We start from the raw sequence: 22,805 nt of genomic DNA, 5'->3' as shown, positions 1-22,805 counted from the left end.
AATTAAGAATAGAACTTCATTTTAAGTGCACTTCCACATGCTTTGTTAATAATATAGCAAAAACTTCCTATATTTTTTCCAGACACTTCACTCCCTACTCTAAAGCTGTTCAGTTGAAAATGCACTTTCCCCAGTAAACTTTTTTAAAAAAAGTAACTAAATTTTCTAACTTTTCATATGCTAAGAAATGTTTCCTAATTAAAAACACAGTTTATTACAAGACATGTGAAGACAACATATAGTGAAATGAATTTTAATTGTTGTGCTGTGACTAAAGTAAAGTTCTCAAGGCTGCAATTTAACATTCCAAGTTCTCCCTTCCATCTTTATTGATTCTTAAGATTTTGCACAGAAATTCTTTGGGGGCTAGAACAGCAGTAATTGCATCACACTGTTTTTCAAGACTTCAAGTTTCAAAAGCAAACTCTTCAAAAAGTACAGTTCTTGATTCGATTAGATACAGGGACAAAAATATAGCACATACTTGAAGGTTACATGGTCTACAAATGATGGCAATATTTTCCTTGGGAGAGTACAGTTTGTTTTCTTGTAAATACTCAAAAAGGCTCAACTTCAAGCAGTAATAAACACAAGCAAAAGTGATTTAACCCTTAAAATAAATATTCAGGAAAACCTCTCTGTACATACAAGTGAAAGAATATGTAACACTTTCACGCTAAAAGAAAAAATAAAGATTTTGTTCATATAAGCAGCTGAAATCTGCTGTTCCAGCCCAATGTCCCCAGTAAAGAAGGGAGGCACAAACACAGGTGACTACTGTAGCTCACTATCTTATGGCCTTTTTGGACAGGGACATCATCACCATCATTTTTTAATCCCTTTTGTTATACTTATTACAGCATGCCAAATCCTTTGGCATATGTGATGGCCTTCAATAATCTTTCTTTAAGCTTTTCTTTGCTTGAGTACTCCGGAAGCAAAAGTACATTAAAGCATGTGTGAGATGTAGGTAACCTGTGGGACAAAAAATACAAGAATTCAGATCTTGGAACATGCAAAAGAAACACATCTCCATTTCACAAGTCAAAAATAATGAATTTGAAGAAAATAAACTTTTCTTATAGATTCGACTTTCAGATTTAACTAGGTTAATCATTTAAAAGCACAGAATTCATTTACATTTATAAAAGAAACATGCAAAATGCAGAGTTTTTGTTTGTTTTTTTTTTACCTCTCTGTATCTGGACCATTTTTGGCTATGATCATCTTTAACTTTCCAAGTCCTCCCACAGGGGCTCTGTCTGTGCCTGTTGTAAACTGTAAGAATAGTCTTTTCTGTTCATCTGTAAATGAATGGACTATTTCCCAGAATTCCCTATCAAAGAAGAAATCAAAAAGTAAATAAACTGTAAACTTTCTTTGATATAAATAAGAATTTCAGAAGTAATTGAGCTTTGAAGGTGTAATAATTCTAATCAGTCTTAACATCAAGTTTACAAGCTGCATTCATAAACCACAACTCTTAGTATGGATTTACCAATAAATGAGATTCAGAAATAGAAATAGTACTAAACAGTGCAGTTTAACTGTCTTTAAACATTAATTTGGCTGTGTTCTGCAGATATTTTATTATTCCTATTTCCTAAGGAATTATACTGATTCAACAATGCTTATAGCATCTCCTCTTTTCTAATGACAGTACCTGAGAAAAGTGAAATTACACATAAGACATTTGCATCTCCATTACTACAAAAATACTAAATCTTACAATATCAAATTCATTATGAAGAAACAAGCAGATGAAATGCTTTTTATCTTTACAAAATTAGAAAAAAATTACCTAATAATAAGAGAGTCTCTTGTATAGCCACCATCATATTCTGTAGTTTCTTCTAGTGCTTGAAAATCTAAATTCTGTAAGAAAATGATATTTTTAAAGATGACCACTAATTATATACTCAGGATCAAAACCAAAAAAGCTCCACTCTCTAGTGTATATTCAAAATTCTTACCCTACTTCCACAAATAAGTAATTCAATTTCCTCTGGTCTAAATAAATATTTCAAAGGAGATTCATTGGTCACCATGTGGAATCCTCTCCGAAAGGCCTTGAACTGCTTTTCTACTGATTTATTGAGTATATAGTCAGCATACAGATTGACAAATTCCTGCAAGGAAATAGACCCCAAAAAACCTTAGTGCTTCAACACATGCCACTTCAAGTACCTCCCAAAAATACAAGATCCCAAAATACATATAATTCTGTAATTCTACACAAATTATCTGAGCTCAGCTTTTATTCAGCAACACAAAAGAATGAGTCTCAAATACTGCTCAAAGAGGTCAAACATCCCACCCAGAAGCTACATGTCCATGTATCAATGCTTTCTTTAAAAGAAGCCTTTTCTGTTCACAACCACACTGTGCTATGGCAATTTTAAAAGCCTTTTAAATTTAAAATTACGAGACCAAACCTTTGTAGGGTTCTACATAATTCTACATACAGTATATCAAAGAACTACAGAGATTCTGTTTAAAAAGCTGAGTGTACCTTTCTGTTTTCATTCGTGATAGGAATTTTATCACCGTTTTCCTTTAAATCATGCATCATTGGATTGCCAAAGAGATCCGTGTGAGATATTTGAAACGTGATCATCATATCATCTTCCACACTTCCTTCATACTCTAGTAAGTCTCTCAAACTCTGATACAGAACCTAACAGAATAAGAAATACATGTTTGTCAAAAATAAGCTTTGATAGATTCCACATGAAACCACCTGCCTCAAAAAAGGGTTGTTATATTCTATGACACAAGTCACCTAAAAATCTGCCATAGCAGTCCAAACAATTATTTATTAAGCTCAGTATTTGGAAAGAGAAACAACAGAAGATATTAAGATAAAAAGGAAACATGGCAACCACTGATAACTCCCTTAAAATAGCCTTTTAGTACCCACCAATCTTCCAAAATGCAATGGTCAAGCCTGCAGTTTAAGAGCCTTTAAGAACGTCTTCTTGAGTCTTTTGAATCTGTCTTTACTTTAGGCATCCAGAATATGTTACACTAGTAAGGGGAACATTTATGAGTTATAAATCAAATAAACCCCTGTATTTTATAGCAGATAAAATTCAGAAAGCAGGCTTTTATCTTCTACTTATTTAAAACCGAAACCAACTAGGAAGTAATCCTAAAGCAACACAGACAGGGTAGTCTTTAACAGAGGAAGACATTTATGAATCAAAAATAAAAAAAATCACAAGTTTGTCAGAATTTACCAGGTGGAATCTGAAATTACCTGTAAGAATTTGCTCTATTCAAAGGAACAAGCAGCTTTCCTGCCTGCTATGCCTTAGGAAAAGCCCAAGACTATCTTGGAAACGAACGACTATGCAGCAAAGGAATAATTATTTGGCTGCAATAGAGGTGTAGGGACTAAAGAATACAAAGCGAAGGTGAAAGTGACAGATGCATGCAACTGTGTTTTTATAGTGAAATAGAAAAAATACATTTCCCCCCAGTGTTTTAACTGAAACGGGAAAGCTAACATGTAAGCCTCAACCTCTCACTAACTGTGTTTTTGGTTCTTCCACAGGACATTTAAAAAGGACTTTGCACTGAAAATCACTGGACTTGGAACCATTGGTGGTGAGGGCTGGTGACCATCCTATTCTCCATGCTCTGCAGTTATTAGAAGAAGCACTTAGAGGCTTGACTACTGTGAATTTTATTTTATTTTGGGTTTGAAAAGCTCTGAAGTGTTTAAGTCATATGAGAACACGAAGAGTTAAAAAATTATTATTTTAAAAGAAATCAGTATGTTAGAGGAAAAATACAACAGAAGGGGAGAAAAATTAGGAAATGCCCTGACTGCCCTGTTCCATAGAAATACATTCACTTTTTTTTTTTTTTGTCACAAAAACTTATGAGTGTGTAATAAAAGTCAGAGGAAACTTGGGGCACTCTTTCTCAACATCATTATACAGAGAAACTGGTGGAATCTGTCATGTTGGTGTATGTAGCCATCCAAAGCAGACCAGATACTGTATTTTTTGATTACACATGCCCCATTTTCAAAAATGAAAGCCAAGTTCTTTTTAAACAATATCATTTTACTAATCTTTTTTGAAAATATGAAGATTTTGTATAACTGCTTATAATAGGGAAGTGTCCCATCGTTTGAAACCAAAAGAATCTTGCTAACAACTCCTACCAGAAACATGAGGGGAAGCCACTGGTGATCTCTGACTGCAGGTGGAGCAGGGCCAAGACATCCTGAACACAAACTTGTGTGCTCTATCTAATAGAGCACATGTACAGCTCAGTGCTTGTGTACAGCCACTGGCTGGGAATGGGTGTGGGAAGATGGACACTCATCACTGATCTGATAGGGATATTCATTAATTCTAGGGATATTCATAAACTGCCTCATCTGCCTCTTGCTTTAGACAAAAGCCAGTAAGAGCATCACAGCATCACACCTTTGCATGTTTACTCTTACTTGCACTTTTTTTGGGTAGAAGTTTACTTCTACAAATAGCTATAAACAGTCCAATTTTAGAAATCTCTATGGGAAGAGACATGCTTGTTTATGCTTAATAATTCTTAGTAACATTTAGGAGTTTATGTAGTAAAAAAATACAGCTTTGTTGATACTGAGACCGATTCAGATGTCACAATTTTACCTCCTCCAAACCAAATGTAGCAAGAAGTTTTATTGCTTATGAATTTATTTTAACCAATACAGACCCTTTACACAAATGGTTATTTCACTTTCAGTTCTGACACTGATCATGTGTTTAACTGAAATACAGATTAAATTATTGCATGGAAAATGCACTATTAAACTCAAAGAACATAATGAACTCACAGGATGAGAGTCTGCCAGATCACGGAAAGTTCCTTTTTTGCCCATTAGCTTCCTGTAGACAACCATGGGGAAATGCACGTCCAGTATACAGTTGTTGTAAATAGCCAGTCCCAGTACTATGCCAATCAGGGTAAACTGACCCTCAGTTTCAAAAGAGGACGGATTAAACCAAAACAGTTTTGTAGACTCATCATATGTGAACATCCCTGTTTAAAAAAAAAAAAAAGTGGAACAATTATGGTTGCAATTCAATAAAAATGGCACATAAAACATATCATTATAAACCCATTTGCACTAGCCTTTAAAACATGTTTAACTTAACATTATCCTGAACTGAATAGCAAAGAGAAACTACTTACCTTAGGGTGACTGAAGTTGCTGGAAACACTGTTACTCACATCTGAAAGTGTGTGTTGCACACTAAAAGGGTGTAAGAGAACTGTGATACAACATCCTGCAACACTCACTGAAGCTGCATGTACACAAGCTTTCATGCCCTCCACTACTGAGGAACTAGCAGCACACGGACAACAGCAATTGTTACTTTGATAAATACAGCAGTACAAGAAAAGAGCACAGTCAGAAACATGAAGGACTGAAGTCCTGAAGGACTCTAATTACTAAAAAGTGACAGCCTTTCCTTAATGGCCAGTTCCAGCAAACCCTAGATGCAACCCTACTACTTAATTAGAAACTGTGATGATGGAGCAGGGATTGACCATCACACATGATTTTAGAGTTAGATGCCCAACAGATTTGTTTGCTTGTTTCAAGGACCATTGTTACTGCAGCTATTACACACATCTTAACTTGAGGGGAAAATGGACCTCACAGACAGGGTTGCAATTTTAACAGCTTGTCACTGTCTAAAGGGAGTGGTTTTGCTTCTCTCATTCAGTTCATTATTTCAGGCGACCAATTTCCTGCCCAGCTCATGAGCTGAGCACTGAAGACTTCAAACAAACAGCTGAACTGGAGCATGCCAGAAGCTGCAGGGAGAAAAATGTGAAGACGAGACAGGCAGAGTTTCTTACCCTTTTGGTTGTAGCAAGACACAAGATAGCTCTTGTTTATGAAACTGGAGTGTACGAGGCTATAAATTATTTAAACGAAATCCACAATAAAATCCATTGCTTACCTGACTACATACTGAAGCAAGACAAATGCAAATCCCATAGACTTAAGGTGAGAGAGAGACCACCCTGGACAGGTACAGTCCCAATTACCTATTGCTTGTACAGCTGTCACCATTTTCTGGCATAGTCTAAGAAAAACTACCCCAGGCTCCTTATTCTCAACACTCCATAATTCAGATCCATGTGGTGAAGACTAACAACTACATTTGCTAGAAGGATTTATCTAGTCAGCTCTTAAAAGATGTGCTTGTTTACAACCTACTAGATGAACAAACTGATTACAGAGCCACATGAACACAAAATTACTCTAAAGACTGAAAATATCATCTCCATTCAAAAGATAAGACTCTTTCCTCATGCCATGTAAGGCAATAAACTGCAAGCTCATTCAAAGACTCTAGCTATTCCCCAGAATGGATTATGTATCTCAGTAAGTGACTAGGGCTGGGTCAGCAATTAGGGGAGCACACAAAGAACAGACTGATCAGATAAGGCAACTGGAAATCAGAAATGGATGAGCAACTCAGGCATATATAGGCCAAACATTATATAGAATCCAGTATGCCATTTTCTGAACTGACTGAAGTAACTTATGTATTACTAGTATATAAAGCAATGACTTGAACTTTTCGGAATATGATCGAAAAGTTAAACCGTCAAAACAAACAATTCCAGCAAATGTCTAATAATGAAGGATCAACAGTTTGCCCAGATCCACATCTGGAAACACTTTAAGATGAAACACAGTATTTTACTCCCTTACCAAAATTAAGACTACAGTACATTAAAATCATAATAAAAAAACAGAAGAAATTGGAATCTGCAAGACGGGGAAAACAACTATATGAAATTATCACTTTTTCCCCTTTACCATGGAATACCTTTACGAGTATTTTTTCTGAGTTACTGCCTCCTTTGAGTAAAACTTTAAGGTAGTTCAATATGGAAATACTCAAAAAGTCGAAGAAGCTATAACAATATACATCTCTCCAAATATACTGGTTAGAGGACAGGCATTTAAAATTCCACTTAAAGGATCTCCTTTTTTTCTTCAGGTAAAGAAAGCATTTATAAATCAACAAAAGTCACACTTGATATATCTGGTGCATACATGAGCTGCTATATTGCAATGCATATATGTACATATATATATATACACACACACTGAATGCAAGCTACATTTTCTGCTTTTACACATTTATGCCACAAGCCAATAAAAAGCTTTTTCCCCCTGCTAGAGTTACTGTGAATACAAAATGTGTACATACTTTTTTACATTTTTAATACAGAAGTAAAACTTAAAACATGCATGCACATCTAATCTTTTATGTATCTTTAAATGCAGGAAGTATATATACAGTGCTTGGATCTTAGGTAAGCACACTTTAGCATTACTAAATAAAGAGTATTTCAATACACCCACACAACTTCTGTTTAGATAAACTCAAGTTGAAAATGTAGTTATTTTGCGTTGAAAATAAAATTTCATTAATAGAGGTACTAAGAGTTCTTTATTTTGCCATACTTCAAAGTAAGCTAATTCAGATTCCAAATCTCTCCAGTTAATTGCATTTTTCAGAATGAGTAAGACTTGTCTATGGTTCTGCACCACTTGTTTTAAGAACTGGCTTGCATATGGTGAAGGGCAAGTGCCAAGGTTCAGATTTTTGCTATTGATTCTGGGTACTTGATACCGATACCCCCTCTCTAATCCAGTCAGAATAGATTTCTGTGTATGTTCATCAATCTTCTAGGCTACAAAACCAATAACAGCAGATTTCTTTTTTAAAATAGTCCAGTGAAATTAAATTAACAGCCATGAACTGTTAGGCTTCTTTAATGGAAGCCATTACAGTTACAGGAAAAAGTACAATGTAACATCATATTTCACATAAAATGTGACATTAGTATAGGAACCTGGCAGGTCTCATTTCTGTTCTAACATTAAGTATTCTTATAATTTTGTAACATTTTCATCTTTTCAGAGTAGCAGACAAGCTGCACACTAAAAGAAGGATGTCCTTGCATAAATGACTGGTGCAAGGAGCAAGAGAAAAAAAGAATATGATGGAAGTATGACTGCCAAAACACAAATGTAAAATTTTGGCTCTAGTATATCAAATTACTCTTGGTTCTTTAACTACAATCAAATTTGACACTGCTGTCACACTTTGGATCTGCAGAACAGAGACTATCAGATTTATTAAGCTGGAGGAAGTGGAGGAAATAATTCAAAGCTCTTCCTTTTTGGTTTGATTACTAATTCTAGAAGTTAATCACAAAGCAAAGTGAGGAGAAAGGTGAGAGAACAAACAAAGGAGCCCTGCAAAAAATCCCTATATTACTGATTTGTATCCAAACAAGAAATGATGGTTCTCATTAACTACACAGTTACTCCTTCCATCATTCCTCTATTAGGAGTATGACTGCTGACAACATAGTGAGCCACAATGTGTGTCAAATACTCTCCTGACCATCAATGAATCTGGAGAGCTTCAGAGAAAGCAGCAGTGGATACAGAAAGCATGAACATAGAACAATCCAATTTGGAAGATCACCCAGGCCAACCTTTTGCGAGAAAAATCTGTTAAATCAGTAAATTATTAGAACACATACCGATATCTGGATTGAAGATTTCTTCCACAACCAGTTGGAAAAATTCTTTGGAAACACCTCCTTCATCTACCCCTTGCTCTCCTTCAAATTCAACATACAATTGCTTCTTCAAGTCTGCAGGATTTTCCATGGCAATCATCTCTAGCTATTGAATGAAGAGATAGAAATATTTCATTGGTAAATCTGTTTACTGGAATAGTTTAGTATCAAAAAATGAAACTAAAAATACCTAACTTAAGAAGAAAGCAAGCACAAATCACAACAGTAAAATAAGAGAAATCAATAGTAACGCTAAACCACTCTAAGCATGTTTTAGAATCTGGGGATTAACAGCAAGAAACTTACCACAGAACTGATCTGTCAGCCCATTAAAGCTCACTGGCTGTTAGCATTCTCTATTTCTATTCTTTTAAGCACTTATTTAAAACAACTTATTGTGTTGCACACAATTCACAGAAAAAGGAAGAAAACAAGATGTATTACTGGGATAATTAAATTCATCTGACAATGAAGATTCTGCAATATGATCTACATGTTTGACAATAAACGGCTTTGTGAAGGGATTACACAAAGATATGTTTTCAGAGTGGAAGACAGAAAACAAGCCTTTGATGAGTAGTTGCATCTCTCAAACAAAGAGCTGGGGAAAAAAACAAAAAAGACAGTAGTATTACAGTTAAATCAACCCCCTCTCCTTGACCCTAATGAGGAAGTCTCAAAACTCTCTTGCAAGAGGAATTTCTTCAGTGCCTTTAAACAGATCTACTGCACTGCTGCTATGAAAGTGAAAATTCAGTTAAGGCCAAGTAGAAGGTCTGACATTTTAAAAGAAAAGGTTTTGAGTCTATATAAAAGCCATTAGAAGCCACAGAATCACAAAATAGTTTGAGTTTGGAAAGGACCTGGAAAGATCATCTAATTCCAACCCTTTTGCCATGGGCTGGGACACATTCCAGTAAACCAGCTTGCCCAAAGCCCCATCTAGCATCAAACAGTTCCAGGGATGGGACATTCCCAACTCTCCTGGGCCACCTGCTGCAGTGCCTCACCACCATCACAGTAAAGAATTTCTTCTGAATATCTAATCTATACCTCACCTCTTCTATTTGAGGTTATTTGCCTTTGTCCCATCACTATATGCCATGTAAAAACTTCCTCTCCAGTCCTCATCAGCCCCTTTTAGGTGCTGGAAGTTTCTATAAGGTCTCCCAGGAGCCTTCTCTTCTCTGGCTGAACAACTCCAACTCTCCCAGCCTGTCTTTATAGGAGAGGTGCTCCAGTCCTCTGATCATTTCTGCATCTCTCCTCTGGACTCAACCCAACACAGTGCATCCTTCTGATGCTGGGGACCCAGAGCTGGATGCAGCACTCCAGGGGAGGAGTCTCACAAGAGCAAAGTCGAAGGGGACAGTCATCTCCCTTGACCTGCTGGCCATGCTGCTTTTGATGCAGCCCAGGTTGAATTTCTGGGCTGTGAGTGCAAATTGCTAGATCCTTCACTTGCTTACATCAAAAATATATCTTTCAGTAAGTCAGAAGTTAAGCAAGAGTATTTTGCAGCTGATATGTAATATGCTACTGAAAAGCATAAACACACTGGTTACACTTACACAGCACAATTAGACTAAACCTATCTACGTGGCAAAGAAAACTCAACAGCAGTAAATTGAAGCACAGATGGACCTGTATACTCCTCTACCAAGACCATATTACGTGTGAGATTTGCCTCTGATTTGGGCTACTGCAAATTTTACTTACCTGCACGTGTCCTTAATATGCTAAACCTTATTTTTTATTTCACTACCCTACCTTATCAACACATGCCAATACTCTTTACAGCCCAGAATTTTACTATAGAAGTGTAAAGTAGAACAGGAACAGAACAGAGAAGGTAAAGGCAGCAGTAATGACACCATCGACTCACAAAATCACACCACGAGCATGACACATTTTCTCCTGCTAACTGCCAAGTCAGCTAGACACGATCCAAGCACCACAGCCAGGCAGGAGGTGTGAGAGTTAGGGGGGTTATCATGATGGGTTTGAAGACTTTGAAGCACCCCATGCAAAAGGAACATCTGGAGAAAAAGAACTGCACTACCTGGTATCGAAAACTAAATTTGGACAGAGAGGGAGTATAACTTCAGAGCACATAAACATCCGTTAAAAAAATACAAAGGCAAGCCATGAAGACCCCAATAATGACAGCAAGTGAGATTCGTCTATACTTCAATCAGCAAAATACATTTTCTGAAAGACTTAGTAATGTACTACCTAAGTCATTTAAAAAATTATTTTCCTAGGACAACAATGGAGCTTAAACCATGTTCCAAGTACAACTTGCAACTTTTGAAAAACAGAGAACTAGAATTTATTTTAAAACCGTAAATTAAATGTTCAAGCTGGACAGACATTCTCCTATTTGGATCCCTTCCACTTAAAACCAACAGCAATAAAGCTGTGGTTTTTTTCTCCTCAGTCATGACTTTGTTGGCTTTGTAGTCTTTACCACCAGTAATTTACTATACTGCATGATTCATGAATTTTCCTGAGTTCTGAGAAAGCATATGTTGTCTCTGCGTTTCTTTTGGGACAACATCCCCATGTCATAGTGTGAACACTGTTGTGTAATGGAAATGCACTAAGGAAACTGTTCATATTTATACATATAGAGCAGTTAAAGAAATTTCAAAATGATCTTTTAGCTGACAAAAACAGCCTAAAAAAAAGAGGAAGGAAACAGTCTTAGTTGAGAAATGCTGGCTAGGCAGATTAGAACAGTGCACTGGATGTCTGCAAGGGAGACAGATAAAGGATTACCCAAAAGCCAGCATTTTGTGCAAAGCCTGATGCTCCTTGAAGTAGATTCTATAAACAGGAAAATGCTGCTAAGCTGCTCAACTCAAAGTTGTGGGTTTAGCTGCTCCTTTGAGTATCTGTGTCAACACTGATACTTCACAATAAGAACTGAATGCAGTGGGAAACAGCAGCAAACACAACAGAGGGGAGGCACTAGATTTTAGCAGAACTGCAGCAGTGTTTCTATAGCAGGGAAGTATGAACTTCAATTATTGTTGTCTCTTGGGTTTTTTGTGGCTTTTCTTTGTTTGTTTTTAATAATCACAGCTACCTCAACCTTGTCAACATAGATGCTGCCAGGTAAACACAATCCAGCTGTGTGAATTACTGAAGTTTTAGAAGTTGTTTTCTGTCATGATAGTTTAACTGGCCACATCATTGAAATAATCATTATGTTTTCCAGGGATTTCCTACAAAGCAGGTGTGTCTAAAGCAGCATGCCTAAATGTCTAATGCAGCAGAAAAACATATTAATTGAAAAGCTGAAAGCTGAGAGATGATGTCATAAAGAATATCTGTATTTTGTTTGCTGAAACACAACAATGTACCACAACTTAAGACACTGGGTGATTTTCCTTTGTTTACAGAATAACACTGCTTTCCTGAAAGACAGGAATGTTCACTGAACAACAGAAATATGACAACATTTAAAAGCTTAATGTAACAGCAGTTTGGTGACCTGCTTAAAACTGATAGCAACTGAACTAATTTCTACGTAGTTAAAAACGACCACAAACCACCTTAAGTTCTAACATAACATGAAAGCTCTCTTTAAGGCAGAGTCTGGAATATTTTTCACACTAGATAGCAAAAATGACAGAACACAGATAATTTAAGCTTGAAAGTACCAGTGACACATCATGACATAAGTTGGTCAACACGTTTTTCTAAAAACTGTCATGGAAAGTAATAGTTACAGTGACAAAGCAGCCTTTTCTCCAGCTGTACTTTACAGTTCATGCACTTGGAGCTTGCACACATCAACAGTCACATGCTCTGCATCCAACCAAGGCATACCAGTCCTGACATTTTCACCTGAACACACAAACTTCAACTTGGTCTGAAGCAACGTCCAATCTCCTGAAGTTCTTAGCTGCTAACACAGGAGAGAATCTGCCTACTGGGCTCAGGTGTCACGGAAGAATTTTGGTCATCATGACACTCAGGAGAGTCATTTACAAGCAGGAGAGGGTTGCTGCCCACTAGGTGTCTGCATTCCATGTGAAATTTGTAAAAATGAATTTCTAATTTGCAAGCAAGTACAAGCCTGATGCTGCTGAAGGAATCCACCATGTTTTCCACTTGCAGAAGTTATGTGTCATAACTCACACCCTTTAAATTACTGCTACCTGAGAAGAATGCCACATTTAACCGGGGCCATTGGGGTGGGGGGGAGAGTGAACTAAGAAAAAGGGGATGAAAAGGCAGAAGAGAGGATTTAAGGATGTATTTCATTTCATTACTACCACACTCACACAACGTGACTCAGCACTACAGCTAACCTATTAAACCTGCTAGACAGAAAGAAGTATTTTAACTGCTTTCAGGAACTGCACATTGAGCTACCACCTCTCAGATATAAGGGTACCTTAAAAAAAGTGGGGACTAAAGTGTTACAAATTCTAACATTCCACCCTTGTCCCCAGTTGACTTTTCAGACTAACATACATGCATACAAATAAGTATACAGTAAGTATATAATAAAAAAAAGATGTTTCATTAAATCATTTCCAATAAAAAAGGAAAAGTAAGTTTCTAATGCAAGTTTCATACATGCAAAGAAATTGAATAAGGAATTTGTAAATAAAATTTTCCCTAAGATATACATGTTTTAGGGAACTAATACTCTTTTAATAAGCAACGTTAAACATGATAATGCCTTAAAGGTATTTAAAAAGTATTACTTAAAGCTCTTAGTAAAAGGGAAAAAGTCCTACGTTAATAATAGTAACAAAAAAATCACTTACTAGTGTTCATATTTGCTTTAATGAAGTCCAAGAAGTGAGAATATATACATATTGAATTAAAAAAGCTGAAATATTAAGTACTGATAGGAGAAAAGCATCTTGTAAATTACTTAATCAGCTCAACTAATTAGCAGAAAGCCAGTATTTAGTGTGTTTGCAAGAAATTGTGAAGGTTGATCAGTACATTTGTTTGAAAAATATTAAACATTAGTAAGTAAAATATTAGTAATAATATCTCAACCTCATTTTAGTCAATATTCTTGAAAATGCTTTTATCAGGAAGTTATGTTATTCCACAGATACTCAAAAAAGTTTTCACTGACTTTTCTGTGAAGACATACGTCTAGTGACATAAATAGTAGATACAAGTCAAAAAAGTCTGTAAATATTCAAACTTTGGAAGTTATAAAAATATGAAATTTGAGGGTACTCATAATTAATTACCTGTATATTAAGCATATTCAGAAACATTTTGTCACTGAACAGATCTAGGAGCATGCTTTCACTACTGAAGATTATTATCTTTGAAAGATCTTTCTGGTATTTTTTAGTGAGACCCTTCCTAAGTTTAGTACTGTACACCCGTTCTGATACTAAAATGAGAAAACACAAATGAACGAGAATAGGCACACTGCGGCCAACAGCTATATCAGAGTGTTCCATTCACTGACACTTCCTGGGGAATATTTAAAATCTATTCCTTGAGCAATGATACTTTGTATCATTAGTTAAGACATACCAGTAGTTAAAAGGTGGATTGTGAACCCACTTCATACAGCACAATTTTCCCTAAGTCCACATCATCCCACAATAGCTACTTTGTAACATCTGTTTGAAACAGCACATACTCCCTTCCTCCACTTTGAATGGCACGTCTGTGCTCATCTCCATTGCACTCAATATAATTCCTTTTCCACTTCTAAGAAATGCCTGGGCTGCACTTTGTCTTGCTGGCTACCACTACAGTTTAGTTCAGAATACCTGAATTTAGAACAATTTTATATTTTCCCTTTATTTTCTGTCCCAGAATAAACAGTTTAAAATTTTACTTTCCTGGGGGCTCTGACAGTCAGGTCACCATAATTTAGTATCTCTGACAGCTTAAATCAACAGCCATAGGATGAGCCATGGCAACTGTCCAGGCATGTAACTCAGGCTGCTAGGCTGAGCAAGGGCTGCTGCAAGTGCATCACAATCTAGATTGGCATGTTTGAGCTTAATCTGAGTTAAATTTCCTAAACTTCCTATAGGCCAAGAGTGTGCACAACTGCTCTGGCTCCACTGCAACTTGATGTTGCCCACCAGCTTTTTAACTACACTAAACGTATTTTTTTTGTCCTCTAAGGTTTCAACTTCCACAACAAGCAGTATGTGAAAGAATGCCTTTTCTCATATTTTTGGACCTTCCTTCTTATTTATCAGCATAGAGGAAGGTTTGCTTTTGCTCTGCTGGAATTGACATTGAAAAGAACATCCTAAAACTGGCTCTTATGCTCTTTTAGCTCATCCTCTCCTAAAGAGAAAGTATTATCACTCCCTTTTCCCAGTATTTATGTGCCCAAAGCTGAACATTTAGGGAATAAACTCCATTACAATAATATGACAAAACAAAACTGGACACAACTTGAAGTCTGACAGCTACCGAAAGTACAAAGAGTATTCTTAAAAGAACTAGTACACAGTATTGTTATATTTATTTGCCTAATATAAAGTTGAGTTTACAGACAGAAGCCATTTCTGCATTGCAGAAATTTTATTCTTTTGGTACTGAAGACAAATGTTTTCCCTGACAAGTCGTAATATCAGCAATTCTCATGAAGCAGCTAATCCAGCTGAAAATTCCTAGACATACAGAAAAATCAATGTAGGAGGTCATTCAGGGTTCTCAAAACTGACCTTCACTGGCAGTTAAAGTCATCAAATTTAACTATAAGCAACAGCTGGGCTGAGAGGCAAAATCAGGTAATTTCCCAAAAACCTCTCTAAAGACCATTCTGGGTCTTCAGTGACTAGTTTTAAGCTACGGGTAAATTTATAAATTTTCAAACCTTGTGCTTTCATAACAGAACACAGGAAAATGAGTTTTTGAAAATTACCAGCTTTAACAAGAAGAAAAAAAAAAAAAGGGGTCCTAAAATTAAAGAACATATTAAAGTCATATATGAACCTATTTACTGTAAAATAGTTTGTATCCTGTATGATTCCATTCTTCCAAAAATGCATGAAGAAATGGCATTAAGTTTTAATTTAAGAAGTCAGCATATTCAGAAACAGGCTGCTGTCACACTTCTCTGGTATTAACAGGTCTGTCTTCCTTTCTCAGTAGTATCAGTATTTACACCAAATTAAAATAGTGCTTTATTTCTAGAAATTTTTAAGTCCACAACTAAAGTGTTTTAATTCTAACTTCTATCTGAAAATCTCTACCATTAGAAAACGATCCAGGACAGTGTAGAGGACACAGAAACAGAAGTTGGTCACTCTCACCATCAAGATCTGTGCAGGATCTGATAATGGGGAATAAGAGCTATTTGACACTTTGAAACATCTAAATCTGCAACCACTCTGAGCAGTAGCCTTCCTGAATATAGAAATCTTCTGCATCATGCTTAGAATTCAAATAAAGCTATTTGAGATTCTTCTAGAGGAAATCTAGTATATATGCACTCACACTGAGTCCTTCTCAGTTACTCCAAGCCCATGTAGTTTGCACTACAGAGCCAACAAGCCCAGGTGCCACGCTGCTGTGGGACTTACCCGGACAAGCGCATCATCGATGATGTGATCACGTCTCACTTTCAGCCGCAAATATGGATTGAGCTGCTGCCCTTGAACTAAGCTGTAGAGCACAGTTATGCGTCTTTCACTGTACATCCGGATCCTATTGTCATAATACAATCCCAGGTTCTTGGTAACAGCATTCAATATGAAGGGACAGGTCATAAATGAGAATTTATTTTCTGTTTCTACTTTGAAGAAAGTGTAGTCTTTGTCCATTTCTAGAACATCATTCAGTGGTTCATTAATAAATTCTTCAAAAGGGATAAGTGGTTTTCTGCAATCTATAGTTTTAACACCAAGCTCAGTTTCCAGTGGGTCCACTCGAGGACCTTTTTTATTTCTTCTTTCCTCACCCAACAGCTCTTGAAGAGTTAGTTCACTTGATTCTGGGATGGGTTCTTCATCTTCCTCTTCGTTATGATCTGTATCCACATCCCCTCCTACTACATTTGCATAGTAAACCATTTTCAAGCACTTTGAAGCAGCAACAACAGCATCATCATCATTCACTAGGTTACGACTATTGAATTCATTGCTTATGACTTTGTAAGTAATAAGCTGCTGAAATGTTTCCATCATTCTCCGAATTTGATCTGCTCTGTACTTAGACCACAATCTGACCAGTTTTGCTTGAGCTGCAAGGGGTAGTTTGCTCATTGCTTTGCAAAACAATGGTAGAGCCATTTCCAGATATTCTGGGCTATGAAGATTGCCATTCTCCATAACGATAATAAACAAATTCAGATAGTTAGGATCCCGAGAGTACACATTATGGTAAGTCAAGTCACATTCCACATTAGGTGACAAGTACACAAGTGCATTTAAAAAGGCAGTTTCTATTTTTTCATTAGAAAGTAACCTATCATAGACCCGTCTGACTGCTTCAATATCTACAGACACTTCATCTGGGCCTAGTTTTTGGAGGTTATTGTCTCCCTGTGTGTTTTCACCTATTCTTGATGACGAGGATGATGATGCACCGGAATCCTCTTCCATAGCAGCAGCCGAACAGGCAGCTTTTTCCTTTTCATCTTCATCTTTGTCTTCATCCTTTCCTTGAAGAGACTTGAGCTCCTCCTTGGTGTGCTGCTTAGTTTTTCGGAAACTCTGTACCAGTGCTTCAGCACTAGAAAACACTCTCCCAATCACCCTGATTAAAGGGGAATAATCCTCTTTTTCTCGACATAGTTCAAGAATTTCATATATCTTGTCTTCTGTTAGAAAAGTCACATCTATAAAAAGATAAAGATATTAGTTTTATTAAGATAAAAATTAAAAATAAAAAATACTTCTGGCTTGCCCTACCCAAGAAATCTGTGTGTCGTATCATCAATAAAACTGCAAAACCAGTGCTAAATAAATTCAAGACAGATACTTTATAATTTCATTAGCATGAATAAATAATGATCTTATTCATTGACCTTGTAAGATATTTTATTCATGGATGTTAATCAGAGAATGTGCACAACGGTGAAACTGTTTTGCAGCCAATTAACTACATTTGGTAGTTAACAGTAGTGTATTGTCTAAACAAGTGTAATCAGTAAGAGGTTTAAACTTCACAAGACTTAATGAATAAGGCTGCAACAACACAGCCTTCTGGTAAATCTGCACAGCTAATGTGTAAGTCATTAAACTAAACAAACTAGACTGTATCAACCTCTTTTTTCAAATCAGACCTTTAAGAAAAGACTCAATCACTTGTTTTGTTGTATGTTAATGGGAATGTAAGATTTCTTATTTTTCTTTTTCATGCTTTCTGCGACTGTTTTTAGACTAAATAAATGCCTGAAAACCCTCCCAAAACCCTCTATATATGCTCTGAAATTTATGCTGCTTTCTAAATTACACATGCAGCGTGGCATGTATATTATTTCTTTGTACATTAGGCCTCACTAAGATAAGCAACTTGGGCATACTCATCGACATGTTATTCAGATGAACAAGATGGTTTACACACATCATCTGCTCCAAATACCTGTCTGTTCTCCCTCTCCCCAAACTCCTGATACAAAATAAGTCATTTGAAGGGTCCATTTGTTATTTGAAATCTTCCTTTCTCTTTAGAAAAAAGAAAGAAAACATTATTTATAGCTTTCTATGGTACTTTTCAAACAGAACCCACAGATGCTTTCACATCAGGTGACGATTTACAGTAGGATTACTACATATGATCAGAACTTGAAAGTATGTTCTAGTTTAAGCAGATTCTTCTTAACTGACACTAATTTAGAATTGAAACAGAATCTGTTTAATAGCAGCTCTAGAAATCTAGAAAACATCTCAGAACTGTATTCACCAACCATGATAGAACTACCTACCTCTTCAGAAAGAAGTATATGATTTTAATAAAGACGTTTAATAAAGATGTACATTAAAATATTTTGAAATGTGATAATCTGCACTGATACTCATTCCAATAAATCATTAAATTAAAAATAAATGATGCAAACTAGATTATGCAAAGACAGACAACTTACTGACTTTTACAGAACCCCAAGCCACTCTTAGAGCACATATAGCACAGGAAAGGTTAAACTTATTGTCTAAGCTTAGACTGAATTCCAACCTGAAAACACTGACAAAGCTCAAAACTAAAATCTGTCCTGTTAAAAAAAACCAGCTCTATTGAAAACATTACAAAAGGATTCAAGTTTAGTGCAACATCTATTTTCATCTGCTGCAGTGCATGCTCAGGAAGCAAAACTTGTCTCAAAAGAAGTCTTTCTTTTCCTGTGTTAAGAGAAATTTATCTCCTGATAGACATGATGTTCCACGACACGGCTCCTCAAAATGAGGACCACAGTTTCAAGTTCATTGACTCTGGATCACAGACATTATTCACAGCATAAAAAGTTACCAATTTAACAATACAACAAATTTCAGATTTCCATACTCAAACGAGAATTCCTCATTCACTCTTTTAAATGTTTTAGTATTTCAGGAACTCCAAAAAAGTAATTTAAGTAATTATTTCTGAAGGGTATTTCTTTCAATTTATTTAGAACTTTCAGTGTTACGTTAAGCATAAAAGCAAGCTACACATCCTTTTCCTTGGCTTTGCTAAACTTTGCTGCAGATTTCCCAGTAACTGTTGTAGCAGATAGACCTTAAAAAAATTCAGAGTGCTAGATTCCTTAGACATCACCCAATTCCAAAGGTAACTAAGCCTCAGATGAGCTCTAAGAATGCATTAAAGCCCTCTGTCTATACGGCTACAAGGAAAGGTTGTCGATACTTGTGATGCTCCAAGAGAGAAGTCTGAGTCACTGCTGTAGCCAACAGACTGTCTCTGGAGGTAGGTTAAGAAGACTCTTAGGTACCTGCCTTGGGGAGAGGAGATGGTTAGACAGAATAAAGAAAATTCTGTATCCGAAAAGCTCCATTAAAAACAGGAAAAAAAAATATCAAGAGACAAATCACAAAAATCGACTTAATGTGCCCCTTGCTCATTTAATACTACATTGCCTTCCCTCTCCCCTTCCTAGTGTTTGCCTCTCTGCTTATTCAGATTATAAATAATTTGGGTACAAATTTATCCTTACATCAGATAAAGAAGAAACTGATGGTGCTATTGACTGGAACATCTTGGATTGCTTATAACACAGTATTATGTTTTATTGTTAATTCTGTAGGATTTTTAAAATTTTGCTGTAAACAATTTCATCTTTAACTAAAATAAATGAATCTGGATTTGTGTTTATACCACTTTTTGCCACAATACTTAAAGGTGGTCTGCTCAAAGGCTAAATGGCTTTAAAAACCATTTGGCCTGGATTCTGGATGTGTTTGCATCATGGGTTTTGATGACAACTAACATTATTCTATTAGTATGAACTAATAGAATACTATTAGAGATAGTTTGAAAAGCTGAACAGAAGTTATGCAAACATAAAAAAAACATATACAGAAAAATATTTTATTTTACACTGGCTTAAAAATAACTGTGCTCAAACATTTTTTAGCTTAGTGAATGTATTGCCTATCGCCCCCCTGTATTATTTTTTTCATCCGTTAAGTTTCTTAACACAGAATCTGGAATTAGTTAAAGTATAACTTTTAACATTTAACTGCAGAGTAATTATGAAACTAGCAAAACTAAAACAGTCATACAACAAACAGCACTTAGTTTTCCCATATTTGCAGAAATCATTATTCTTGTAAGACAACAAATGCACGTCAATTTTAACAGAGATGTATGTGGTCAAGATCCAGATTTGGAATCAGTGTTCAGCATTAATCCATCAATTTTTCTGAATCCATAGTAAAATATTCAATTGTCCAATACTGTATTTTATTAAAGTCAGCAGAACACCACCAGAGTGAATTCTATTGGCTTGAACTCAATGTATTCGAATGTATATGAGTCTTTCTTAGGAAAATTGTAAATGTCTTACCTTTAAAGTCATCTCTTGGGCCTTGCATTTCCTTCTTGTTCATTTTTCTGTCAGTGCAGGAATTGTTATGGGCACCTTTGGAATTGTTTTCTAGGTAAGCTGAGCTTGTTCCTTTCTTGGAGGGATGAGGATCACAGAGTTTTGCATTAATCTTATAAAGCTCGAGGGCCTTAATGGCTGCTGCATTGTTATCCATACGGAGAAAAGTTGGACAGGAAGCACAAAATTCATTCGTGCAGGCTTCATTTCCACAGCCCTCGGTTAACTGGTGGTAGTAGCGCTCTATTAGATGCTTTGCAGCTGCTCGCTTCCTGTAGCAAACATTCAAACAGTAAGTACAAGGATTAGTGGAGCTTTCATATACAAAGCTCATTCAAAAGCATCAGCAAGGCAGAGATTAGTCAGGCACTGAAACACAAGATTTCTGTCAGAGAGAACACATCATAAGATTTTTTTTTTAAACGCAGGATTCTCATCTTGACAAATGCAAATATATTTAACACACAATTTATTTTGTGGGTTCTATGTAAGTAAAAGAGAAATCCTGTTTATGCATAGTTTTCAGCTTTGCATGGTAGTGCTACAGTGGAGACAATCTGAACTGTCACTAAAAAAGAGAGCAATTTGGATGCAAAACAAGGCTGCAATTGAAACAGAACGGGATGATGTACAGGTGTTGAATCTAATATATAGTACTGAGGCATGGTTGCCACTGACAGATGAAAAAGGCATGAAACACAAACAATTCAGACATTCATTTAGCAATACTATCGATACTACACTATTTTACCCATTTTAACAAGATTCCAAATGACTAAATTATTGCATTTAGTCTATTTAAATCCGTACAAAAAATATTCCTTGATTAATTAAACTGATGTTAAAAACACAGTTATAGATGAGCTGGATATATTTCTCCTCAGGTTAAATAAATTATATAGTTGTCTAAATAAAAGAAAAAAAAAAACACTCCAAAAAGCCCTATCTGCCAAATCCTTCTCTTGCTCCTGCCATTATAGGCGGCAAGTATGTATTCTGAAAATTCACAGTCGTATTGCAGTACAGGTCTAGTGCTCAGTACTATATATATGCACAAAAGAAAAATTAATTGTCTTATTAATAAGGTCACAGACTTCTACAGAAACATGCAAATAGTAAAGAAACCACTGGAAAGCTGCAGGTAACCAGGACAGAAGCAGCTGCATGCAGCACCAAGAGCACCATGTTTGACCACATGTCAGAAAGAAACCCCCTAAACCTTGACTTCATTTAAGATTTTAAGTTATTAATGAAAACTACCAACTATGAAAAATTTCAAACATTCTGACTAGGTTTAACATACAGGCTTTTTATGGAACTTTAGTGATACAGTACTATAAAGATGAGAGCATCAGAAATTGTGATATTAACTTAAAATTGCCTTTTCTGATGTTGATGCACGCACAGATTCTGCACAGAGCAAGTACTTCAGAACTGAACTGCTGGACCCACTACTCAGCACTGGCTGCACCTCACTATTAATAACGGCTGGTTAAATAGCAGTTTCAATGCAGCTACTTTAAAAGGGAAAATGTTCTGAGAGAGACTACTGAGGTACGCATTACTCAGCAATAAGACCTCTGCCTCTTTCTTTTCACCCTTCAAGATCTCATGATCCCAGAGAAGAAAATATATCTTACAAGAAAAATAATTACTTTGATGTCTACCTGAGGTTTCAAATGTCCCAGTGCTTTCCAAGGAAAAGAAAACAAACAAAAAAACAGCTAAGGAGAAAGGTTTCCCTAGCACTTTGAGGTGGACGTGGAAAGAAAAAGCAGCATGAGCAATATCATTAAAAGCATTACTGTGTAAGAGGGAATAGCTATATTCTAACCTAAGGGAAGAGTTCTAGTCTCTCACATTTTTACATGTAGATTTAGGAATATCTGCCTCTCTCCATGTACATCTAAAAATAAGTGGGGTATTTTAATCTTGTCTTTCATACTTCAGCGCTCAGTAGAAAGGCTTTAAGAAAAACCAGCCAAATCCCCCCAAAGCAACAGCGTTTTAATAAAACTTGGACCAATAAATTATTTCAGAGACAACTATTTCTGAATGCAAAACTTCGTGCTTTGGTCATTCCTGACTTTCGATCATTCCAGACCTCCAGATTTAGAGTGTAAAATATTGCAATTTGCAAGCAGGTTAAATATTTACTATGAAAAAGCTGACCTGAGCT

The 22,805-nt window shown here is 36.1% G+C and overlaps 1 protein-coding gene across 3 annotated transcripts in view; it reads right to left on the bottom strand.

Annotated features, from left to right (window-relative positions):
• Positions 1-237: 237 nt before the first annotated feature.
• UBE3A (ubiquitin protein ligase E3A) overlaps positions 238-22,805 on the bottom strand; it is a 51,961-nt gene continuing 29,393 nt past the window's right edge. For all 3 annotated transcript variants that reach the window (XM_088159974.1, XM_014892550.2, XM_088159973.1), the window contains 9 exons: positions 20,588-20,898; positions 16,167-17,422; positions 8,584-8,728; positions 4,832-5,037; positions 2,513-2,677; positions 1,974-2,129; positions 1,802-1,875; positions 1,193-1,336; positions 238-975 (listed from right to left, as the gene is read on the bottom strand). In XM_088159974.1, the coding sequence (XP_088016100.1) occupies positions 855-975; positions 1,193-1,336; positions 1,802-1,875; positions 1,974-2,129; positions 2,513-2,677; positions 4,832-5,037; positions 8,584-8,728; positions 16,167-17,422; positions 20,588-20,898 (2,578 nt within the window). In that variant the 3' untranslated portion in view covers positions 238-854. The remainder of the gene's footprint in view (positions 976-1,192; positions 1,337-1,801; positions 1,876-1,973; positions 2,130-2,512; positions 2,678-4,831; positions 5,038-8,583; positions 8,729-16,166; positions 17,423-20,587; positions 20,899-22,805) is intronic.

The sequence above is a fragment of the Sturnus vulgaris genome, chromosome 2 (genome assembly GCF_052056855.1).
Source record: "Sturnus vulgaris isolate bStuVul1 chromosome 2, bStuVul1.hap1, whole genome shotgun sequence".
Classification (NCBI taxonomy): Eukaryota; Metazoa; Chordata; class Aves; order Passeriformes; family Sturnidae; genus Sturnus; species Sturnus vulgaris.
Note: the sequence above shows the minus strand (reverse complement) of the source record. Positions and strands in the feature narration are given on the sequence as shown.